This window comes from Hetaerina americana, unplaced genomic scaffold (genome assembly GCF_022747635.1).
Source record: "Hetaerina americana unplaced genomic scaffold, ioHetAmer1.1.p SCAF_9, whole genome shotgun sequence".
NCBI lineage: Eukaryota > Metazoa > Arthropoda > Insecta > Odonata > Calopterygidae > Hetaerina > Hetaerina americana.
Window position 1 is genome coordinate 38,400,025 of NW_027287538.1, and position 24,821 is coordinate 38,424,845.

General features: G+C 37.9%; 1 protein-coding gene across 1 annotated transcript in view; it reads right to left on the reverse strand.

Moving 5' to 3' along the window:
* Positions 1-24,821, reverse strand: part of side-VII (sidestep VII) — a 1,496,071-nt gene that overhangs the window by 238,615 nt on the left and 1,232,635 nt on the right. Inside the window, exon 7 of the mRNA XM_071598053.1 lies at positions 15,230-15,374. Coding sequence (XP_071454154.1) covers positions 15,230-15,374 — 145 coding nt within the window. The remainder of the gene's footprint in view (positions 1-15,229; positions 15,375-24,821) is intronic.

Sequence of the window (24,821 nt, forward strand, 5' to 3'; positions counted from 1 at the left end):
AGGAGATTGCTGGGAGAAATCCTAAAGATACAGAAAAAGGTGATGCAAAGCATATTGATTGGTAATGGGATGTTGAAGACTGTGATAGAGGGGGTATTGTTAGGCAAGCGAGGAAGAGGCAAAAATAGGACACAGAATTTGGGGGGAATGAAGGGAGGAAGGAAGTACACGGAGATGAAGATGGATTTTGTTGTAAATTAAGATAATGGGTTGTGCTTTGCTAGGAGATTGAAGATATTTATTTGGTGCTGAGGCCATGCAAAACCTATTCCAACTGATAGATTACCTAAAATAACGTCTATAATGACCTGGATCTAAAATAACTACTTGTATTGAAAATTCATAATTTCTACGTTGATAGGATGCCAACACTTCAATTTTTATATGAAAATATTAATTTTGCCCGGAAAATTCTGAAAACTCCAAACTAAATCCAAATCAGTCGTTTACATTATTCGTTAAAACTAATCATGAATTCTCATTATAAATTAGAGTTAATCATAAAATTATGCTGATTGTCAACTCATATACTGCGAAATATTATCTTTTGAGAAATAACTATTGCATTACATATTAGCTTTATCGCGTCATCGAGTTAACCCGGTCCCTACATAAATCCTTTTTACAAAAATTTAGTTCTGTTAGCATACATTTTTGAGCATTTGGAAGCAAAATTAAAATGGAAATTCGCATTTCAAATAAAGTAATTACTCCATTATTTTTTGCTAGGCAAGGAAGTAAATTAAAACAGTGATTGAAAATCCTGTAATACTCGGTAATGGAGCATAATGCATGCCCTTTTTAACGGACATGCTGCATGTTATCATAGGATATGCGATTTAAATTCTTTACTCCGCAATGATATTCCCAAATGAGTGGACATAAAGTAACGTTGACAAGTAACTAAGGCGCTGTGATGAGAATTTGGAGAACGAACTGGGTAGAAAACGGAAAATAATAAGAATTCAGAGCCTGCTCCGGTTCGTGAGAAGGGGTTGTTGAGGAGAGGAGAATTGGGCAAGGGGGCTGAAGGAGAAGGAGACTAGACAAAGTAGGGAAGAGGGACTGCGGGGATGGGAACGGTAGGTGGAGGGAGGTGGGCGAAGGCAAAATTGCAAAGAGGACGATTTGGTTTAAGGGAGGTTTGCTGAGCGGGGGTGGTTTAGGGTTTGGGAGGGCCGTGAGGGGTGAGGAGACCTTTTTTGGTGTGAGGAAGTGGGCTTTTGGCATGGGGAGGGGCGGTGGAAGACGGGTAGAGGAAATCCTGGGGAAAGGGGGGTTTGGGAGAGGGAGGGGTGGTTCAAGCTTGTAACGTCGGCTGGTATGGAAGGCCGGTGGGAGGTAGGGAAGGCGGGAGGGGGTTTGGGGGATTGGGGCAAGACGGAATTGCGTGTGTGGGCGGGGTGTCGTTGTGGCGGGTAGGAACGTGAAGGGAAGATTGAACAAATGACTGACGAGTGGGTTTGATTGGTTGAGCGTGAAAAGAAAGGAAAGTGGAGGGAGCGGCCGAAGAAAAAGTGTGCCCCGGTGAAAGGAATCTGAGAAATGGATGTTGCCCGAGGAAGGAAGGAAAGAAACGCAACCCAATTGAAGTCGGTGGCTTTTGGCGGGGATGGAAATAATGGGAACAAAAGGTGCATTAAATATATAAAACCCACAAGCCTGGAGTAATATTCAAAGTGTAATATATTTCACTCGCCGAGCATAAATAAATGTCTAGCTGATTGATGGCTGGCGCAGAAACAATTTTGGGAAAGGGTTCGCGGACTCGGTATATATCTTGTGCAAACTGTGAATGAAAGGGATTTTCTGGGTTTATCAATCCGTTGAGACAGTAGCGTTGAAATGTTATTACATTTGTTTTCAGTTCTCATAGGAGACAGAATAGTTATTGATCGTAGTGACGATAGCTGGAAATTTTCATTCATATCAACCTAGTCATAATAATATATGCTGGTGAATTTAAAATGTATATTAACGCTACGAAATTGGCGGTAAAATTAAATTAAAATACGCTGAATCATACGGCGTGAACTTGAACTTCATATATTCTGAATAAAACAAAATGTATTTTACCTGGCTTAGACCCTGTTTTTACCCTACTAAGTTCCATTATCATTTCTTAAATATAAAGATTATAGTTATGCAATGCGTAAACATAAATGCTTGTGGAGTTATTGACGACCTTTTGATAATGATACTATTTAAAAAATATTCACGGAACCATTAAATTAGAATGTGATCCAACTAAAATGACCAATTCATTCGATAGATCAGTCCATTACAAAAGTTTTCCTATGCGAGCTATTGGGTGAATTAGCATCTATTATCTCAGTATTCCTTCGCAAACATTGGTTTTCCCTCCGAGTTTAGCGAAATTTGCTCCGGAATGCAAAACTTGAGAACGATGGACAAATTATCATACAAAACGCTTAGATCAAAATGTCATCAGTAGAAGCCTCGGATGGCTTTTCAATTCATTCTCACTCGACAAAAAAATTTTCTGTGCATACATGACGATATCTTATAAAATTTCAAATATAATTACGAATTTTCTCACTAACGTAATGGTAATGTCACGATATTGAAGCGAGACTACATAAATATCCACATTTTATCTTTACAGAAAGAATAAAATAAATCATTTAATACGAAAATAAAATGTAAAAGCAAGCCACGGGTGCGTATATACATAGCAACGCAGTAAAAACTTGCTGTCTGGAAAATGGAAAAAAATATGATCAATAAAGAAACCACCTGGATAACTATGGTTAAATGTGAAGAATTTAACGTGTAAAATGGTGAAGGAAAATGAAAAATATGTCTACGTTGCTAATTTTCTTACTTCATCTAAGGTTCGACTTGAAGAAACTTTCACCATTACCACAGCATAGTGAGCCATTCATCTAGAAATCGTTCAGTAATACAAAAATGTCACCCATGAGCAGTTTTTTAAATCGGAAAAATCTGATTTCAGATGCTCTTTAATTTATTCAATTATATCCACCCATGGTTCAAATACATATTTAAATAACTAAATTACGTAATTATGCCCTTTTTGAAATTAATGGATTTCTTTGAGCGCCTTTGGCAGCAAAAACAGCTTAAAGTAATCATGAAACCCCGGATAGCACATCAATAACAATTGTGTGTAGTATAGAGGTCCCAGGCGTTGAGTTATTTACAAGTAGAATTCCAAGGAGAGTGTTTCTGTGTACATGTGTGGCGTTCCTTTTGTGTGGCCCCAAAAATCCTTGGAAGGATACCGCTGATATATATGTTTACATTATTTGTACATCTTGAGCGCATATTTGAAGTGGAGTAAACTTCCCCGTAAATCATCACAGGGCAATGTGCATTAAGTTCCTTCAGCTCGAGTCACCAAGTAATCCCCAGTTAATTGTGCATCTAATTACGCCTTTTGGAAATTAATTCCCGCTTCTCTTTTAAATTTGATGCCGTCTCACTATCTTCGAGGAAATGTTTTTGATTAAAGAAATTCAGAGAACTATTAGACAAAGGGAACTCTTATTCATTTGCAAACCGATTGATTGAAGACTGAAAATATAATAACTACTCAAGAAGGAAGACTAATAAATTAAGAGTGATTTATCTTTAGAACTGAGAAAAAAAGAAATCATTACATGATGACAAATGTGTAGACATATAAGGTTCATGTGACTAGGTGTACTCTATCGTTTGGGAAAAAATAGGTGCAAACAACTGTAGGAAAGTGGTTGCATTTTTATTCTTGGCTAAGCATATGTCGTGCATTTGTTTGGAGGAAAGTGAGGCCGATTTGGGCAATATATTTTGGAAAAAGAAACAACTCAAAGGTAAGAACAATGAAAATGTGGTCTTGCTTAAATTTCTACGAAAAATGTGGACAAGAGGAGAGACATCAACGTAAAATGGGGAAGAAGAATGATTGGGATTGGATAACAAATGGATTTTGCTTTTGGTGCCAAGATTGGATTGTTTAGTCCGTTTTTTAGAGAGATCTATGGGTCGGAAACTCACGCCAGGACAGCCTAAATAATTGGAACGGGGATATATAGAGACGCTCCCAGCAATAAAATGAAATCTGTTTCACCTCACCAGCAAAACACAATACAACAGAACGAGCCTGCAGAAGGGGCCTAAAGAGACTGGTGAAGAAGTGAAAACAATTTTTGTACAATATTTCAGATATTAAATAAAACAAATTTATGCATCACAACTAAATCTGTAAAGGAATGCAAGGGTTGCAATTTTATCATTAACAGACAGAATACTAACTCGTGGACAAAATTGATCTGGATTTCCAATATAAAAATAATAGTAGTTACCACATATTGTTTCAATCACGATATTCGATTTCATTAGTAATAGTATTGATGTGACAGGTGCCAAGCTCAAACTTTGTGCTTCAAACCATTTTTTGTAGAAGAAACCGACAGCAAGCCAACTTTTCGCAGTAATGATAGATGCACTTGGAGTTATAAAATGACATTTGCCAAAAGTGATAAAGAATAAAAACCAAACAAATTTATGAATTTGAAAAGCAAAGTTTTTGAACTGCTCACTGGCTACTTCTAAAAAAACTGTGCCATTGCTGTGTTGCCCAAAAGCCATTGCATCACTTTCGCGATGTTTATGAAAAAGGTGAAGCGCATATTAACGGCCCATTTTTGTTGCAAAATTTCAGTTATTTATGTGACATTTTTCGGTATAAAATGATAATTTGCTACCTTAATGGCTGTCGCACTAGCCAGTTCACGACAGATGGGTGTTGAAACTCTCCAAAGATTATCAAAAGGAAAAGAGAAAGTAGAGGAATCATTCAGAACGAGGCATTGATGCAATAAATTGAAGTAACCCACACCCGCGTAAAACCTTTTCAGTTTTTGACCGAAAGAACGGATCTCTGAATGGTTCCATGACACCCACGAGAGAGACGGAAAGGAGAACGGAAGAGTTGGTAGGAAGGAGAAAGAGGAGAAGTAAAAAAATAAAATTCAGAGGAGGTGGAGAGGAAAGAGTGGAGAATATTTTCATAAAATTTTGTGTGCGTGTCGTTTTAGAGGAAAGGAATGAGACAGAATGGAGAGACGGATACGTCACCGGCGAGGGTGGCAGAAAGGAATGGGACGGAGTAAGGGAAGAATTTCGTAAGTAAAAGGATAAAAATTGAGGAGAGCGAAAGAAAGAGAGAGATCTCCGGATTTGTTGTGGAAGACGCGAGGGCCTAAAGTGATTTCTTTATTAAAGAAAGGAATTCGTGCGATCTTATGTGAGTGCGTGTGTGTGGCTGCAGGAGTGCGTGCGTACATCTATGTCCGTGTCATGGGCGCATGAGCAGAAGAGATCAGCGTATCGTATTTTTTATAGGATGCGAAGGGGTCTCCTTTATTTCCCCTTCAGTCTCTTGTTCGCGGAGAATGCGGCTGCTGGGTTTCCTCTTTTTTCTCCTGCAGGTATTGAAGGGTTTTCTCTTATGCGAGAAAATTGACGGTGACAGAATAAAGGTAAATGGAACAAGGAAGACAATAAGCATGTCAGGAAATGTTCCGGCTGCAAAAATGTGGGAAACTATTTCTGAGGCGTTGACGTCGTCTCAGCGGCTGCGAATGTTGTTTTATATTATGTGCCACGCCTTTCAGAAAACACACACGATTAGGTTAAACGTTTGGAGAAATCATTCGGAGGCGGCAAGCAGATGAAATTTCTTACCCCGCTATATGGCTTCCTTGAATTTTTATGAAATTATAACAATGGCGATCCCACCTTCCATTCCTTGCTGTATTTATCATTAGCACCATAGGAGAGCGATAAAAGTTGACAATAAGTGTGAATATGCGTCAAAATGCTCTTTTCCGAGATTACTGAAATAAGCCTGATTTGAGAACTTCACATTCCTATTCCCACACCACGAAAATAAATCTCCCAACTAAGTGGTTTAGTTAAGAAAGTGAATTTTACTATATATATATATATATATATATATATATATATATATGTATGTATAACCATAAACCATAAACACAGTAATCAACCCGAAGGCCGGTTTGGTAGGTGATGGTAGAGTTCACCCAGTACTAAGCCCGACGGCGTGTGAAATTCACACATCAGATTAGGGGGGCCAGTTCCTTTCCCTATGTCGGTTGTGGTTTCCCAGTAAGACCTGGTACCCGAAAAATCACATCGCTTGGGTGGAGCTGCAGGTGCCCAGAGTGCCTCGCCCAAGAATCGAATCCGGGCCTCTCCGGTCGGCCGTCCAACGCTCTACCCCCTCGACTACGGCGACCCATATATTTATATGGGTATTAATATATACATATATATATATATATATATATATATATATATAACCATAAAAAAAATATATATATAACCATAAAAAAAAAAATATATATATATATATATATGTGAATGTATATATATTAAGATGTTACAGTTGACTCTGACGTATTTCGTGGTAAGTATCTATTTCTCATTTAAAATGTATCATTTAATATTAAGTGGACGAATGCAAGGAGGCTGTGCATCTTATTTTAGGGAATTAAGTACTCAGGAAAGCATCGTGTAAAAATAAAGTCACAACGCTTTCATTCTTTCATTTATATTGAGCAAGACTGAAAGAATGCTAAGTTTCCTAAAATAATCAGATAGTAATCGCACATGTGCTTCACGCGAGCAATTTGTGTATGTGGTTTTCACACTTATTATTCCAGAACTTCAATTTGTTCTACACCATTTAAATAATAAAACATATTGTGGCCTAAAAATACGCCGAATGATAAGCACCATAAATAGCCCATTAATGAATTGAGTTCAAGGATGCCCTTCGTAGAAAAAAAATATCGCGGTCTGCCAAGGAACAATGCCCACTGCCATGATCTTCACATTGGGATGAAGTGGCGCAGGAAGAGAGAGGAATGGACGTTTGGGGGGATGCGATCATAAACGTAAGCCCTGAGGGTGAATGTGACCCTCAACAATTTACTTTATGATTTTTAACCCATTACCATTCTCCTTCGCTAAAAAAATCCCGGAATCACCATAGTTCTTCCTTCTTCACGTGGGCCTGAATATTGCCTTTGGTCCGTTTTGTCTGCGCCGCCATATTTTTCTACAGTCAACTGTTCGACGAAATGTGGCGGCAAAGGATACGATGGCGTAGGGAGGAGGAGTCACCGAGACGGAATGGCGGGAGACTTCCGGTTTCGGTGCTGCGGGACACATATCTCACTCATACGCTCGGGAAGTTGTGAGCGGCTGACTCACGAACTACTTTTTGAGGCGGAGGGAGAGAATAGATTTTTTTGCACAACGGATGCCTGTTTTTTTGGGGGGGAAGGGGGGAGAACGGGAGAGCTCTGTTTGTGTGTATGTGTACGGAATATGAAAAGGGAACAGTGGGAAATGCGGCCAAACGCTCCAACGGTGGGAAGTTTATCTTCTCCTTATTTCTCCTCCAAGGCAATAACTCTTTACTCGAAGTCTCACCGAGAGTGCAAGATTTCGGACGACTTTAAAATAATTTTTTGGACGTCTTAGTGCTCGCCGACCGAGTTTGTTGCATATAAGAGCCAAAGTCTTTCGCAAGAGTAGCAGAAGCATTGAAATTCACGCCGCCAAAAATGAGAACATCCCTCACGGAAAGATATAGTATGCATTCACTCTTCATGCCTTCTATATACTCTGTCCACATTTAAGGCACTACGTTTCGTTAATTTGAAATTCAATTTTCTAGTATTCCATTGACGCGCAAATAATTTTTCGAAAATGCGGATAATTTTTAAATTAATAGGAAAAAATCTATGCTTCGAGCGATAAATATAGGAGCCGTATATACTATAATTAGCAGTAGAGGCGTTAAATGACGAAGAGGCACATCTTTTATCTTCAACGGGTATGTCTGGATACGATAAAATATGCTCTTATTGCATTAATGATATATTATACGGGTGCCTTGCATATATTTTTTGACAAATAAAACTGATAAAGAATTGTCCCATAATATCAGCTCTTCATTTGTTTGCTGAATACGTCCTTATTTCCCGTCAATAATAATGACGGAACTCCCTTGATGTAGAAAAAATTTCTCAAAATATCTGTAATAAATCATCATGTATATTTGGACACGCTGATGCATATTTTCCGGTCAGAGGTTCGGAAACAATGTCCTCTTTTATTTTCAATCATAGGGGAGCTAGCGAGCTAAATATTATCCACTGAGTATGATAGACCATAAAAAAGTTTTTATCACTGACAAAATTTTGTTCATATTTTAATTATCCTGGATATTATCTATTAATATCGGTGAAGACTGATTCATTACGTATATTTTACATATTAGTCTTAAAATTGTAGCCATTATTCAAAATAATTATTATTTACAACAGATTACTTTTGCTTTTAAGTTTTGAAAGTAATAAGAGGATATACAAATATGAATTTGATGGTAATCTAGAATAATTTCCATAGCTACAAAATAAAAGCGACCTACGCATCTAAACATAATTGTGCCTTTCAGTAGTCATTTTCAGAGAACGTGCGTTACTAATCTAGGTCTATAATCTAGATCTACATTTAACCTCGTTCAATGCTTAGTATTTTCTTCCCTGCCTAGCATTTCTTTCGTAGATTTGTATTTAAATGGCCTAAAAATTGGTTGGATTAAATTTTATCGTTGCACGTTACCACTTTCGAATGACCACATCAGTTTCAAAAAGTAAAATCTTTTGTGGCGTATCGGAAAATAACGAGCATTTAGTATTGAAAATAACTATTCACAAAAATGAAAATACGGGTGCACCTGACCCACGGCCAATGATGTCTATTCCCTATATTATACGCGCTATCCGAAGTTACTACAATTTCAAAGGCGACGATATAAGAGGAAAAGAGGTATCCGGAAAAATAAGCCACCCCGTTTCGGTCAAATCATCACTTCAACGTGCCATGACCAAGCATACTTTACTCGATTTCCATAGGGATGGCTTTTCAGCACCACACGCTTAAGGGGAGGGTCGAAAAAAAAGAATGGCCCTGAACCAACAATAAAAATTATCTGTATCCCTCCACATGTGATATCGTTCTACTTGATTCTCAAGCTTCCTTTCCGATATTCCCCATTCGCTTTTTTTTTACCCAGAGCCAAAACCGACGGCGACTGGGCGAAGCAACCCCATGTCCTTCGAATGGAGGTACAAAAAAAATTGACGATCGGCAAAGGGAGCGAGGAGGAAGACGTCACTCCGTCGACATCAGAACAACCAATCACAGGCGTAGACTACGACCAGAATTCGTTCTCCAGCTCCTTTTTTTTCATCAATTCCACCCCCCTGCCGCTCAGCCAGCGCCCTCTTATTCCCCTTTAAACTAGAAATCACGTATCTTCTCTCTCCTTCTCAACGGCCTACTCCTGAAAACCTCGTGATTCGAGAACAAATAAAGTAACACATAAAGATGCAGCAGAAATCATACTGAACGTATCGAAAACTAAGGGAGCTGAAACAGAAAAAAAATAAATTAAAGAAAATGATCACGTTTATGGATCGGGAGCTGAAGTAAAAATGCGACGGAATGCGACACGGAGGAGTATAAAAATGACTGGATAAAACACGAGTGTGTCCTTGTAGGAAAAGTCTCCGGGCACGAGGGGCGGTAGCCAAGGGATGGGAAAGAGCACAACTTTATTTTATAGGCGCTTCTTTTTCGTTTCTTTAAAATGGCGAACGGAAATACGCCGCCAGCAAGGAATACGGCTGGCTGGACAAAAGGACACGGGATTTCTGGACTTGAGGACAAAGGAGCGGAAGCAATGGAAGGGCCAGGTTTAAGAACGGAAAAAAGAAAGGATTAGAACTCAACGATAAGGGAAAAGACTAGAAGGGCAAAGGGACTAGACATGGGACACACTAAAAACGAATCTTGACGCTGCAGCGGAGTTAACGGCGAGCTAGCAGAAGTCGGGATGACGCATTTTTATGATGGAACTTCCGGGAAAGCATGTGCAAGGTCATCCCGGAAAGATAGACAGCAAATGATAAAATGTACCTGAAAAAGGTTAACATCTAAATTCCTTTCGCATTAGCCTGACAAATATTGATTCCATTTGAATGATGAAATTAAAACTGCGACTTAATGAAACTGGTAATAATTTTCGGTGAAATTCGGGAAAACCTACTGGGAATGAGAGGAAAACCTCATAAGATATGAAAGAAAAAGAGCATTAAGAGTAATTTACTATTTCAGGCTTATGATGCTTATATACTAATAATGGAAAGAATAGTCCTGCTCCTCAACCCCAACAACAATGTATTTAAACTTGTAACCCGCACGTCGTCCATTAGTTTATGGCATAATATACGGCAATAAGTAATGGAAACGCTTCGAAAGACGTCATCAACTGCGGAACTCTGTTTGCTTAATAATAGTAAGGTATGAGCATTTATTTCTAAAATATTTAATTACAGCCTTTTGACTGTTTTTTTTTATATTTGACTAAATGACATTTTTCAATAAATGCATAATAACTAAATAAATCTATTTCGATAAGGAAACCTTTCATCAATGGAGAAGTTTTGTGTAGTGAAGACTCTACTTCAGAGGAAGTGAAATGATTTTTTATCCTAAATTTTCATTCAACAATTCCATATGGAATTATTTGTCTACTCGGGTTTTAACAAGGTCAAACGCGATAGTGTTAATACAACCGCAATATCCACCTTTTCGTGCCAGCAAGTTGACTGATCGGAATATTGAATAAAATACGGAACAAATGAGATGAATAAACGGAGAAGTACTTAGTTGCGAACATTCACTACACAAATGACGACGACTTTTAAATGAAACTGGCATGTCACGAAAATTGATATAATCTCATCTTTCATAATGCTCTTGTCAAATGATTTTGTTGGATCTTATTGCTCCTTCTGTTTCATTCCTAACGTCATTAACTATTATTATTTCCACATCGACTCCTCTACATACTGAAACCGCTAAGACTTCACGTGAAAGAAGCTATTCAACTCCGACCTTTAAATGTGAAGGGTGCGCTGGACAACTAGGTCTTTCGTTCAAAAATAATTTTCTCTTTAATCTTGGCCAGGCGCTGATTGCGTATTACAAAAGATAAGAATCATTATTTTGATTTAATGGTCGATAATTATTACATAGCCTGGGTATTTTGAACGGTCAATGTAATGTTGAATGCTGATGTTTCCCTCGAAAGTAGGAAATAAAGTTTGAAAGTAAACTCGAATGTCGAGTTATCTTTCTAAAATATTTTATTCCCGCTGGATCTCTCCGTCACTGGAAAGGCACCCATACAACTTTGTCTTTTGGTCTCGTCACACAATTTTATTATTTAAGTTTTATAAAAATCTATCTATTTAGGATTTATCTAATACCTGAATTATTTTTTTATTAGATTGGTGCCAAATATTTAACCATAAATTTGGAATGGGAAATTCAATACCTTTTCATTTTATTGCTTTATTACTGTCTGCTTGTCAAACACTTCTTGAAACCTATTATAATTAAAGTAGCCCGGTAAAATCTTTAACAAATGAGAGCATAGAGGTGAGATAAGTCCTAAGTATTTGTGTGTTATAAGTTACCTCATTTCTGTCTATGTCACAAGCAATTAATACCCTTAACCATGTTTGGATTAAAGTTTCCAAGGGGGTTGATTGAAAATTACGTAAAATACTAACGACCGAGAACCATATTATGTATTGAGAACCTTAATAAAAAAATGAAAATTATTCTCCAATATAAATTTAATTTTAAAACAAAAGAAAGGAAGAGAATAAGCTTTAAAGACGACGTGATTGCATATAGGGGGTAAAAGGAAATGAAGGAGGTAAAACGAGGGTCATCCGGAAAGTAGTACCCGTTCGTGCCGCATGAAGTGCTGACGACGCGAGTAGCCGCTGGACGAGGTCAGATAGCTTCAGTGGCTTGTCTGCCTTCTCTGAGCCAAGTTGCGTGACGCTAGCATTGCCTGTGTTGTTTCTGTGATTGTTTACAATGTTTAAAAAAATTGAGAACGCCGCCAGTTGTGAAGAGAGGGCAGTGATTAAATTCCTCAATGCAAGAAACGTTCGCCCATGTGATATTCATCGCCAATTAAAGGAGGTGTATGGAGACAATGTAATGGACGAGTCGTCTGTTCGGCGGTGGTGTCGCAACTTCAACATGGGGAGGGGGAACACACACGACGATGAGCGTTCGGGGAGACCGTCTGTCATTACAGACCAACTGGTGAGCTCAGTTGACGAATTCGTGAGGAACGATCGGCGCGTCACAATTGATGACATCTGTGAGCATTTTCCCAATGTTTCTCGAACAATTGTTCATGAAATTGTTAAACACCATCTGCATTATGCAAAAATTTGTGCAAGATGGGTCCCTCGCGTATCTCAATGAGCTGGCGGCGAAGGACTATGCAGCAGGAATCCAGAAACTTGTCATACGTTATGACAAATTCCTTAATTTGCTTGGAGATTATGTTGAGAAGTAGTTTAAAGTATCCTCTTTCAAATAAAATTTTTTATGTTTGTTAATATTTACTTTTGTGTCTTTATTTCACGAACGGGTACTACTTTCCGGATGACCCTCGTAGTTTAGGGCAAACAAGGCAATGTTCACGTGACGCATAGAACAAAATTGCCGTAGGGGCCGTAAAATGACACTCTTAAACGCCAGGTTTATTGGAATGAACGACTATGAACGAATTATAATAATAAGTATATCACTTTTCAAAAAAGAACTTGTTACCTTTCAAAGCAGTTTTAAGGCGCAGGGATTCAGGAAGAACTTTCTCTTTTTATAATTATATAAAGGGAATATAAAGCGTAGGAATACAAGAGAATGTTACATAAAATACCTTATTTTGTTCGTTTGATTTTCTCAACACACGGGTCAAGATTAAAACCATAATATAATTGAGTGTCACAAGGCAATGGGTGGAAGAATCTTTTCAAACCTCTCGTCAATCTTCTTGAATCCTCTTATAGTACTGTCATTCTGAAGAGGAAGAAATATCGCACCGTATTACTTTATTTGCAGATTCAAATACGAGATTTTCAAAATTCAGGTTTCGTCAAGACAGAAAATAAAACGTTTCACCATAATATTCATTGAAAAATGCGATACTTTGGGGGTAAGTTTTATCTTTTGATTAAAAAAATATTAGTATAGGGTTCCATGGGTGCAAACAGGAGAAAAGAAATATATTTTAGAATGAATCGTTGTCCCGAGGTTTAAAAAAACTTAAAGACTCTTTACTTACCAAAAGAGCTACTTTAGTAAACTGGAAAACGTGAAGTTATTAGAAATGATCTAATTCGCTACTAAGGTGAAGGGTGTCACAATCAACAGGTAGACGTCTACTTAGCTATTAGACTGGCAACTCAATGGACACTTAAATTAATACGGTGAGGTTATCGCACTAATATATGGATATATATTTATGACGAGACCGGGATGGTGCGGTGGCTAACGCACTGGCTTCCCACCCAGAGGGCCCGGGTTCGAATCCCGGCGGCGGTAGGTAATTTTCAGTGGTATCCCAATCCCTACTTCAGGTGCTTTGTGGAGGGCACTTTTAGTGAGAACGCCGTCCGTCGGATTGGACTGCACGCTGCGGACCCCTTGGCGCCTTTCGATAAGAGTAGGCTAATGCGGAATCCGGGTTCCTTTCCACCCTTCATCCATAATGGCGCAAATGACCTCAGCTGTCGGTTGCCTCCCAACTACTGCTACTACCAAACTACTATTGCTGCAGAAATGACTAGTACGGTCTCAAATGGAGAAATATATAAACACTAGTACAATAATTTTCATGAATGCACGCAAGTCATGACTGTGAGCATATTTTACCAGATACGTTTTACCAATACTGTAACTTTGCTACCAACTGCTACCAAACGAGTTGAATAGAAGATGGTATATAAAGCACCTAGATGGATGTGGGGAAGGTCAGGAAGGGTCTTCTCCCAGTGATACTCATGGGACGAGGCGCACATCCATAAAATCCATCCGATTCACCTACCAAGTTGGAATAGGCGACGTTCACCGCTCTATCCAGCGGAGATGAAATTGATAAGGCATGGTCGGAAGCAGCCCACTAGAGGACCTCCTTCCCCAGCGATTTGGGAATAGAAATATAAAACGAAAACGCTGAAGGTGTGGGAACCTCGATCCTACATTCCCACATGGTGTGGTCAATTTGGCGGACGGACCATCGGAACTATTACGCCGTGCGAAGGATGAAATCGGGGGAACGCGGGTTGGCGCGGACGGGCCAGCTAGCTGGGGACTCGGGGGTCTCCAGACCCTCCACTCGTTCAACTTTCCTGGGGGAACCGGAGCCCCGTTGTAAATGGACTCGATTTTTTCCAGTGGCCCAACCTGACCGTGTCATGTTCCCCCGAGTGTTACCATACGTCTCCCTCAGTGCGGAGGAGTGGGGGCACCGGTTTCGCGGCGGAGCGCGTTGCGCAATTGAACGGAGAGACGGACATTTTTATAAATCTCGGCCGGAAGGTTTGGACCACGGTCATCGTTAAAAATGGGAAACGCTATTGCTTAACTTGAAGGGAGATTTTTCCCACGAGAGTGGAAAGCAAAAGGGTCTAAGAGTAATGCCCAAAGATCCTCAAAAAGGAGACCACTCTTAATGTGTTCTTTTTTTGACATGAGTGAACGATGTAGAAGTGAATGAAAAGTGAGGGCACACTGATTAATTCTTCCATGAAATTGCAAATAAATTTAATAGATCAGGAGGTATTTCTGAGAGTGAACGATAACTTCCGGTAACTGGTATGGAATACAGAGAATTCCTTGGCTGATGTACATCTATGGTATTGTTTTATTTCATTACTGCCCCTTGATTGATGCCCGTAGAGAAACATACTTCCTATCACTCCTTCATTAATGAAGCTAAGGTATTAATCTCCATACTCCATTTTCGAAATTAAACCTATTTAACAAAGTACTAAATGCTCGTTCAAGGAGATTAAACGTTCTCAGGAAAAGATTTCTTCACCATTACTTTTTAACAGATCAATGTACTACGAAGTAAAATTCTAGGAAACGAATTTTTCTGGATATAGCCCATGTGGGACACTTCATATGAACGAAAATCTATACCTATAAATATTTATTCCTATTTCTGAATGTGACCTATAAAAAATCATGTTAATTAGTGTAAGTTAAAATGTAATCTACTCACATTGGATCTCCAGTGTCCAGGTATCCTCCAGAGGCTCCGTAGAGAGAATTGGGTTCTCGGACTTGCACGTCAAAAACTTTCCGGCGTCTTCTTTTGTTGCAACCATAGACAGAGTACTCGTCGTTGTGTTTCCATCACTCGATGTCTGAAAATAAAACGAAAACATTGTTATGAATTGTTTGCACTCCGTGAAGAATATATTTCAAAATGGTTTTAGTTTGGTATTATCGGCAAAATTATATTTTCTGGGCACCTGAAACTTCTACCAATGCAATCAATCTTAAGGTTTCATTAACATTCATAACAGTTTGCCAAATAAAAGTTATTACTAATGGTACCACAAGAAGAGCTCGATGAAATCCTATCCTATGCGTGCTTGCTTGCTTGCGTGCTTGCTTGAAGAATGCATCGTATATACCTATACGATGCATTCTTCAAGCAAATCTTCATGGTGAAGATTACGTGATTAAACATCTTGAACTATCTTTTAAACTCAGTAATACGAAATACTCAGTAATATGAAATAATCAAAAATCAATAAAATGTTTAAATTTCTCAATGTTTTAACATGTAAGTCGTTTTCTTCATGGAGAGAAACAATGCTTATCCCTGTTCATCCTTTTTAGATGTAAGCATTTATAGCCACTCACCTGCAGCAGTAATAGCTGCATTAATAAGCAATAGATTAATATATTGCGCTGAAATTAAACACGCGAAATACTTTGAAAAAGTGTATCTAATTACATTAAATATTTATATCTTAAGCTGCAATCACTTCGATAAAACTCTAGTATCTTTTTAATATCTGATAGAAATCATGTTAGTATTTCCAATATTAAAATATTTATGATCAAACACAAATTGCCTATTAAATATTGACAAAAAGAGCAAAACTCATATTTTTCAATGATCCTTGAATTCTGTGGATTCATTCTATGGCCCCCTGCTCCCATTTTACATTACAATCATGAAAAATTCAACCAAATTTCCATATAAAACATGAGATTTCAATATTCTATAAGTGAGTTATTTCTCAATGCAAAATTTACGCCAAAAATCCCTTAAACCGTACTTTTTTAGGTTTTAAAACTTCTTTTGTGCCGATTCGTTGAAATCTACTTTATTACTCACCAGTTCTGACGTTTAAAGATGGCTGATAAAATTTGTCCCTTGCTACAGGTTTTCAATATGTCACTCAAAGCTAAATCTTTAAACATTAGTGAGAAACTTCCACACGAAAGTTAAGTAATACCATTACAAATGGTTAGAGAAGAGAATACCTTAATTAATGTATGACAAAGTGCTACTGCTGCATTCACACTTTACTGAATTTTTTCTTATGGAATATGATTGATGAGTTGAAATAACATGGTCTCTATAGCTCCTCCTTAGAAATACTTTGGAAAATAGTCGTGGTGAAACTACATTTTTACGCTAAATCAAATAATGTATTTTAAAATCTAAGCCAAGGCTGTAAAATTTTATCATAATATTTAGCATATCCCCTTGGATTATGACAGTCGCGACTGCTAGGAAGAAGATTCAGAAAATATAGCGTCAACTTTTCATAACCTGCCAAACAAATAAACCTCTGCGCAGATTTAATTTTACAGTTTTATGACAATTTGATAATTTTGAAACGGATTCGTCAAAAATTCAATTCTGATTCCTCTTTTTTTTTAAATAAAACCAAAGTATGACATAAATCCCATGAATCACGAATCCCACGAAGCCTAATATCATTTTATTGGACTACCTTGGACTCTTCGTGAGTTTTCCTTTGTTCCCGTTTGTATCATGCCTCCTAAATGAAAGGCGAAGGGTGAAATGGTCTGATATCCTTTTTATGTCACTTGTTTAACATGAGATGTATAAAAAAATGTAACGGCGTTGATTGAAAATTGTATCAGCATGACAACTGCTGGAGTCCTTTATCGTCCGCTCTTTTCAAATAAAACTGCAAAATTCAAACAGCGATTGCTGCAATCCAGAGGTCTAGTAGAGTATTGATCGAAATGACAATCAATTTTAGATTTGAAGGAGCTCGAAGAGGAGTGGCTTTGGAGTTGTTTCTTCGGAAAACATCCACGGGAGCCCATCGAGTTTATCCAGTATTACGTCAACGTCATTATTACCGTAGTTAACGCAATCGATATCTAAGGCTAAAAGATTGCGGGTTTGAAACACATCATACAGATATCATCATTAAAGTGGACTTTAAAAAGATAAATTTGAGTGGTAATATGATTCAGCTGTGGACAAACTTAATTAGAGTAAATGGTACAGGCAAATGCGGACACAATTGCGTACTTCCTGAATAATCCGAATTAATTTTTAAAATATCTTAAAATGGTATTGTTTGTGATGTTTCATTGCCAATATTCTCACGAAGGGAATTACTCAGCACTTAATTCATATGCACCTACCGTATTCCTCTGTATTGAGCAGGAAATTATTCCGGTTTAATTTGAATTCATGTAAAGCTGAAATTCAAGCTATCCTCATGATTTCCATTACACACATCGTGAGGAAATAAGCCAAAAAATGGTTTCATATAGAGTGGAATAATTGAAAAAGATGAAATTTGGAACCAATTTAAGTGAAGTAGTAAATTTACGGCATAAACCACGTTAATATTGAAAAAATACAATATTAATTGCGACAGATACATCAGAAAAGAAAATAATACAATTTTTTAAAGCGTTTCACTTGTTTCTCGTTTGAAAAATTATTTTTGAGTTTAATATCTATGACTAGTTATTTTTATTCATCCCATGAAATAACTCTGTGAAATCTATACTCAGTGACGAACGGGTTAAAATTTTGCTAGTGATTATAACAATGCTTACTTTTCTTCTCAAATCCCAACTTAAAAATTAAAAAGCCTCTGGCAATTTCTGTCGCAAGGAATTCATAGCCAGTTGGTCAAATCGGATGCCAACTTTTGACACACGTACTCTGGCTGCCACTGCAACGTCCTGTTAATTACAACGGGAATCGTGATTACCAGAACATCGTCCACGATTGGATTGGAGCATTGGGCGGGGGGGTGTTGGGAAGGAGGGGTATTAACGAGGTGCGTGGGTGATGGGGGATCGGAAACCCCGACAAGCGTTCGCACAACGGAGAAGGAGGGTAAATTCTCATGCGTACCGAAAATTCCGTTAGCCAGGGATGCATTTTAATTTGCATATTTTCGAAAATCAAATGCGCATTTCAAGCGTATATAATCTTTACTGATCGAACTTTCGACTTACCGGATCACGTATGAGACTCCTGAAATTATGCAAGTGTGGGTGAATTTTATGCCAGAAAAACAATAGTTTTGTACAAGGAGAAACTGTGTTTGTTTGAAAGAAATCTGGAAGATAATTGGTTTAAATATTTAGTGACTCTCGCATATAAACTTATTTTTCATTCCTTTGGGCACTAGTGCATTATGGAAAACCATAGGAGAGCAAGAAACTGTAACTCTCTACAAGCTCTGTGTGTGAATTTCAAACATAATGATGACAAATTATCTTAAATAAATGTCTTTTATTTTATTTAAATGAAGATAAATTAAGGAGATAATGGTTGGAGGATACTTGAGTATGGGTATATTTAGTGATAAGCGATTCAGGGTTGAAACTACTAACAGAATTTGTGTTACTTATTTGACAATGCATTATTCAATGGCCTTATTCTTCTACGATAAGTATCTCCTCGTATAACCATAGCTTTCTCAACCTCATAGACAGCAGAAAGATTATTCTCCTACGATGAATACATTAGGATACTTTAAAGTTTTTTGGCCTGGATAGGCATTATCTCCCTATGCTATGATTTCCTGGTCTCTCCCTTTGGACTTGCTAATTACAGAGAGTACTGATTTTAATTTGGATTGAGGCCTTTGGATGCCCCTAGCATCTAAACTGTGATATTATATGCAACAGAAAGTTTCGTGAAGCCGCGGGCTGCGCTTGAAAAGACCTTTTTACGTATCTATCCTAAAGCTTGATTCACAAAAAGCGCTGTATCATCATCTTCCAAGCCGTACTCCTTCTGTGACAGTAGCTTGTTCTCTCCATGGGGGATCAATTTCCGAAGTCGGTATAACTATTTCCTTCCCTCGTGCCTTGAATATTTTTCTGAATTCAATGGCATTCAAATCACCATTACCCCGGAGTAATACTTCAAGCAGTTTAAAGGGCATCAGTAAATGCGGAAAACGGTTTTCATGTTAGTCCCCTGATCTCGAGCTTTTCCACGTGCGCAGACGTCTCAATAGTGGATAATTGACTAATAGTAGAGAGTAGTCAAATGTTAATGCACATACAAGATTAATCTGCACTGCAGATGAATAATTTGGCTACGTAGTGATGTGAGTTTTCATACGATAAACCATCACGTATTCGGACATTCACATAGGAAAACTCGAGGCAACAAACCAAAGTGTTAGAATACGTGCATGTATCATCGAACATTCAAAATTACACGGTAATTAACCAAAAAAGACATATAATTTTCAGAAGGAAAAAACACAAGATATCTTATTATGTGGAAACCCGTTGGATGTTCAATCCAGTTTGATTAAAACAGCCTGCATTTGGCTCTATCGTAATGGCATAGCAAACAGCATGGGGGAACGCACGACTCTGCGAAATTAAAGGTAATGATTTACCGTGAAGTGCACTCGAATCAAAAGTGTGCCGCACATCACAAATGTAAGGTCCACTCGTGAGTAATGGAGCGCCATTCCTGGCCGACGGCTCGCATTGGGAATCCCAATGCAGAGATATGTTCACGGAATGTGAAATGATTGAAATATACACCAGCTGAGTCGGATTCGAACGTTATAACGAAAAATTTGCAGTGTAACAATGTATCAATCTTTATAATGAAAAGTGAATGCCTAACTTTTCATAAAAGCTACGTGACAAAGTTTGTGACGATTATCCATCCTCTAGTCTGAGAGCGATGAGATGAATTTTTCACCTCGACCGATTAATCAATTTTACTTGGCCGAAAGACGTGGCTAACTGAGGCGATCATTGGAGTTTCTCTGATATTATCATTACATATGGATAAATATTCGAAAATAGATATTTACAAATACTTCGTCGTATATTTAGCGGTGAAAATTCATTAGTCATGACTTCTCATAGCTCTGTTTCGAAGCGTTTGTATGACCTCAAATACGCAATTTATTTCTTATACCATTCATAAAATTATGATGATATCCATTTGTCATAATAATATGGTGTATAATTTTAGCTATTCATACATATGCACCAAGTGTACAAATCTATCAACGGTTAATTTTCGCCTTCATTCATTGAAAAATTTAATGGAGTTCATTGCAAAGCACCCAAAAATATGGTGATCATTAGAATGATATCGTTATGCTCACTAATGTTTTATGACCATAAAGTCCATTTTCTTCTACATACAATGACTTATAAATTATATTTACAGTTCTTTGACGCACCTAAGGTTGGAACTAACATGATATTTAATAACACGCACATGCACCGTGAGTGATACGGATCAAGGGATAGGGATATGAAATTCAGAAACAACAAACATACGAATGCCGAATAAAAGCGAAGAGGTTCTACGAATATGAAGTATAGCTAAATAGGCCTAATGAATGACACATAGAAGAAATACAACCTCTTTTTTGCATTTTTAGATAGGACCACCTGATGAGTCCGTTGTCCAAGGAAACATATGCGTGAATATCCAAAATAGTAGGCATATCTCTATTATAGCTGTTTACAAAAAGTATTTCATGCTTAGCATACTTCTGGAGTTGTCGAAGGACTAGCTTATTGTCTGGAAAGATTTCTGATCAAACAGGGAATCTTTTGGGGACAAAAAAATATTCTTAAAATTAGAGGTTAAGAAAATAGTGAATGGGAATATCAGGCAATCAATAAGATAAAAATACTCATTCGGTCACCATATACCTGTACACACACACTTTAGATATTTTCGCTAAAAAATCGAAATAATAGGAGGAAACAACATCAAGACTACAATATTTGCCAAAGGCCAGACTGTAACACGATAAATAGGTACGGAGCTATAAGTGATGATGGTAATAGTTGCTTGATGGGAACAATAAGACATTAACTTGGAATTAAAATACAAATAAAATAAAAGTTTCGAGTATTGTTAAAGAAGCTCGGTAGATACGTGTATTTAAATATTTTTTTACCAGAAAGGAACTTTTTGATATCTTTTAAGTACCTAGGATGTATTATTACCTTGAATAATTGTCTGCACAGATGATATGCGATGCATGCTTCAAAAAGGACAGGTGGAAATTAGAAAGGTTCAGTGAGTAACTACCAGCGAAGTTTAGAAAAACATTCCCAAAATGTATTGTTTGGAGTCATTTTTCTCTTTGACACACCCATGAAAAACCAATAGACAAGAAAGAAATACGTTAAAATTGTCCTGGTAAGTTTATCTAGAACCCTAGAAAATAATAATGTGACAGAGTGAGAAAGAAGGAGTTGGAGGAGAGTTGGTTGGAAAATACAACAAAAAGTAAAAATAACGGCTGGGAGTCATATCAAGAAGGGACTGTTTACAGAGGAAAATCATTAATTGAAAATTTAAAAGAGAAATGGGGCAAGAAGCTTTATGTAAAGGTAAAAGAGGAAAAAGAAGAAATAGGGGAGGCATTTCAATGCAACAATTTCAGAGTGTAAAAATCATTCGCCTTGACTGGGATTCGAACCCAGATCCCTAAATATCCGCTCGAGTGCTTTAGCCACTTAATCTACCGAGGCGTCCTTTTAAACTCTGAAATTTTGGGACTTTTAAAGGAAGAAGATGTTGTGACGAAATACCGTACATACAAGGTTACAGACATTCGTAGGGGAGGCATGTTGACGGGCATAATGGGAAGAAGATATATTTAGCAAATGAAAAGAATGCCGGGGACAGAGAAGGTTAAGCGAATTAATACCCGTCTTAGGAAGTTGCACAAAAGAAGAAACACAGTCTTCATAAATTACACGGACGATCTCATTTATACTCTTAGATTTAATGCGGTATCATAATAATTGTTCATTTAATATAAAAAAAGTATCCAATGTTGGGTCTATCTAAAAGTCTGGCTTTCCCTCTCCCTGAGTGGAGGAACGTCCATGCAAATCTATTTAATGAAGCCCACTTTTTTCTCTAGTTCATTTTTGGAAGAAAGAGTATGCTCTCTTTGATAATAACCTAATTCTATAATTAAGGCTTTTTCCAATGGAATAAAAAGAGCCTAATATTCCGAATATGGCCAAACAAAAGCGAGATAGCAACTCTCCTCTAAATTTTTATAAAATTTGCCTACGGTCTCTCTTATGGAGTCACGATTCTTTTAAGACAGATTTTATATTGTCTTAATATTGCAAATTTAAAGGAATGGTCAGGTGATACTCATTACATCTTCACTTGTTCCGAGTTACTTTCCCCCAAAACTAGGGTTCAAACACTTTCTCTGATGGATGTCCAATACCTACAGCAAGTCTTTTACAAAAAAAAATTCACCGAAAGGAAAGTCTGTTTCCGATTGTCGTTCTTCCAGGGGATCGGGATGTTACGGTGGCTAACGTTCAAGCTTCCTACCTTAGAGGGCCCACATTTGAATCCCGGCCGCGGAAGATATTTTTCAGTGTTATTTCGATCCCCACTTGAGGTACTATCTTGAGGACACTTTAAGCGAGTACGCCGTTTGCCCGTTCGGGCGTTAAGCTGCGGACCCCTTGGAGCCTTTCGTTAAGAGTGGGTTAATGCCGACGTCGGGTTTCCCTCAATTCTTCATCCATCACCTATCCTTCGATAATGGCGCAAATGACCTCAGCTACCGGTCGCCTGCCTAACCACTAATTCTCATTCCTTGATTTGAATATTTGAGGAAGGATAGGAATGAAAATAATAATAATCGTAAACCTACAAAGAGAAATGAACCAGAGCAAAAGACAAAGGGGAGAATAAAAGGGAAAAACGAACCTCAAGTTCGCGGAGTCACAAAAGGTCGAAAGTCAAAGAGACACTATAACACTATCCCGCACACTCACGGGATGCCAACCACTCGATCAAAATTTCTTTGGTAGCCAAAGGGTGCCGGCATTTTACTCCGGAGCGGACTCAATCACAGAGGAAGCTTGACTTTCGAAAAGCCAAGGAAATAAAATGGAACAGTAGGATGAGAGAGAACTAGAGAGAAGATGAAAGGGAGAGATCGAGGGAGACCGACGAAAAAAAATCGACAGTAGAGGGCGCGATAAAATAGCGCCCGGAAAGGGTGGGTGCTAAATGCGGAAGGGTGGATTATGGGGCAGGAGGGAAGTGGAGAGAAACAGGGTGGCGATAAACTGAGCGCCAAATAGCGCGGAATTCACAAAACTCTCCCCTGACCAATACATGCCTCCCACCACGCAGCCACTTCCTTTTTAACATTCTTTGGATTAGGCGCGGGGCGGAGCAAATGGGGTGAGACAAATTGCTGACGTCAGCGCGAGCCGTTAGCTTTACGGAGCGATCCGACCGGATGTGATGAGCGAAGCTGCTAAGAGCTGCCAAAAGGTTTTCTTTCTCTTTCTTTTTCCTTCACTAACATGCTCTGCCTTCCCCTCAAATCGTCCTCGAAGATTACTGGGTCGCGTAAGGGTCCTCCATTAGTTGCATTTCAAGTGTTTCGATCCGAGGAAAATGTGACCCCGTTGTCAACTGGGAATACGCTGGGATAGAGACTGTGTTTCCAAATGTTTAATCTCGTGCTAATGGCGCCATGGAACAGATTTTTTTCAATCAAACAGATTGCCTGTGTGAGAGTGAATTTCCAGAGCAGCCAATCTGAAAGGGTAAACGGTTAAAAAGCTTATATATCAGGTAGTGGAATTAATTAAAGGTTCATTCGCACCTATCAGTTGCAACACTACATATCGGATTGTTTCAAAGCGCAAAAGGAAATATAATGCAGAAAATGAAATTCTTCTATGATGAAAAAATAATTTTTGATTATAAATGGCTATGTTAATGATTATAAAATAAACTCAAATAAATTGCATTCGCTGCATAAATAGAAGGATCTTTATCGTATATACAATCATTTATTATGTAATGTAAATTACAACAAACAAACGTGGTAAAACAAAATTGGTAAAAGTTTTCGAGAGGTATATTATATCTCATTTTAAGGGTTACTCATTTTTATTTCAATACCATTGATTTTCCCCGCCAAAAAGGACCTTTGACATATTTATACCACCAAAGAATATATTATAACTAATGCAATTTCATTAGAACCGACATACGCCCATTGTACACAAGTTATCCCCTAAAACTCTGGTAATTATAAAAGGTGGCTTTTAAAATAAATATCATAAATCAACAGCAGAAATTACAACCTCATAATTATTCTATTTATTTCGTATGGTATCATTCTTAATCAGTGATTATTTCCGTATATTCCAATATCCCAAAGAATATTTAAAGAGATAAAACAGCACAAGTGACCAAGAGAAAAACACCCTAGTCAAATAAAGAAAAGCCTAATTTTATCATGTCAACGAGAACTTACGGACTGTAGGCAAAACATGAAATG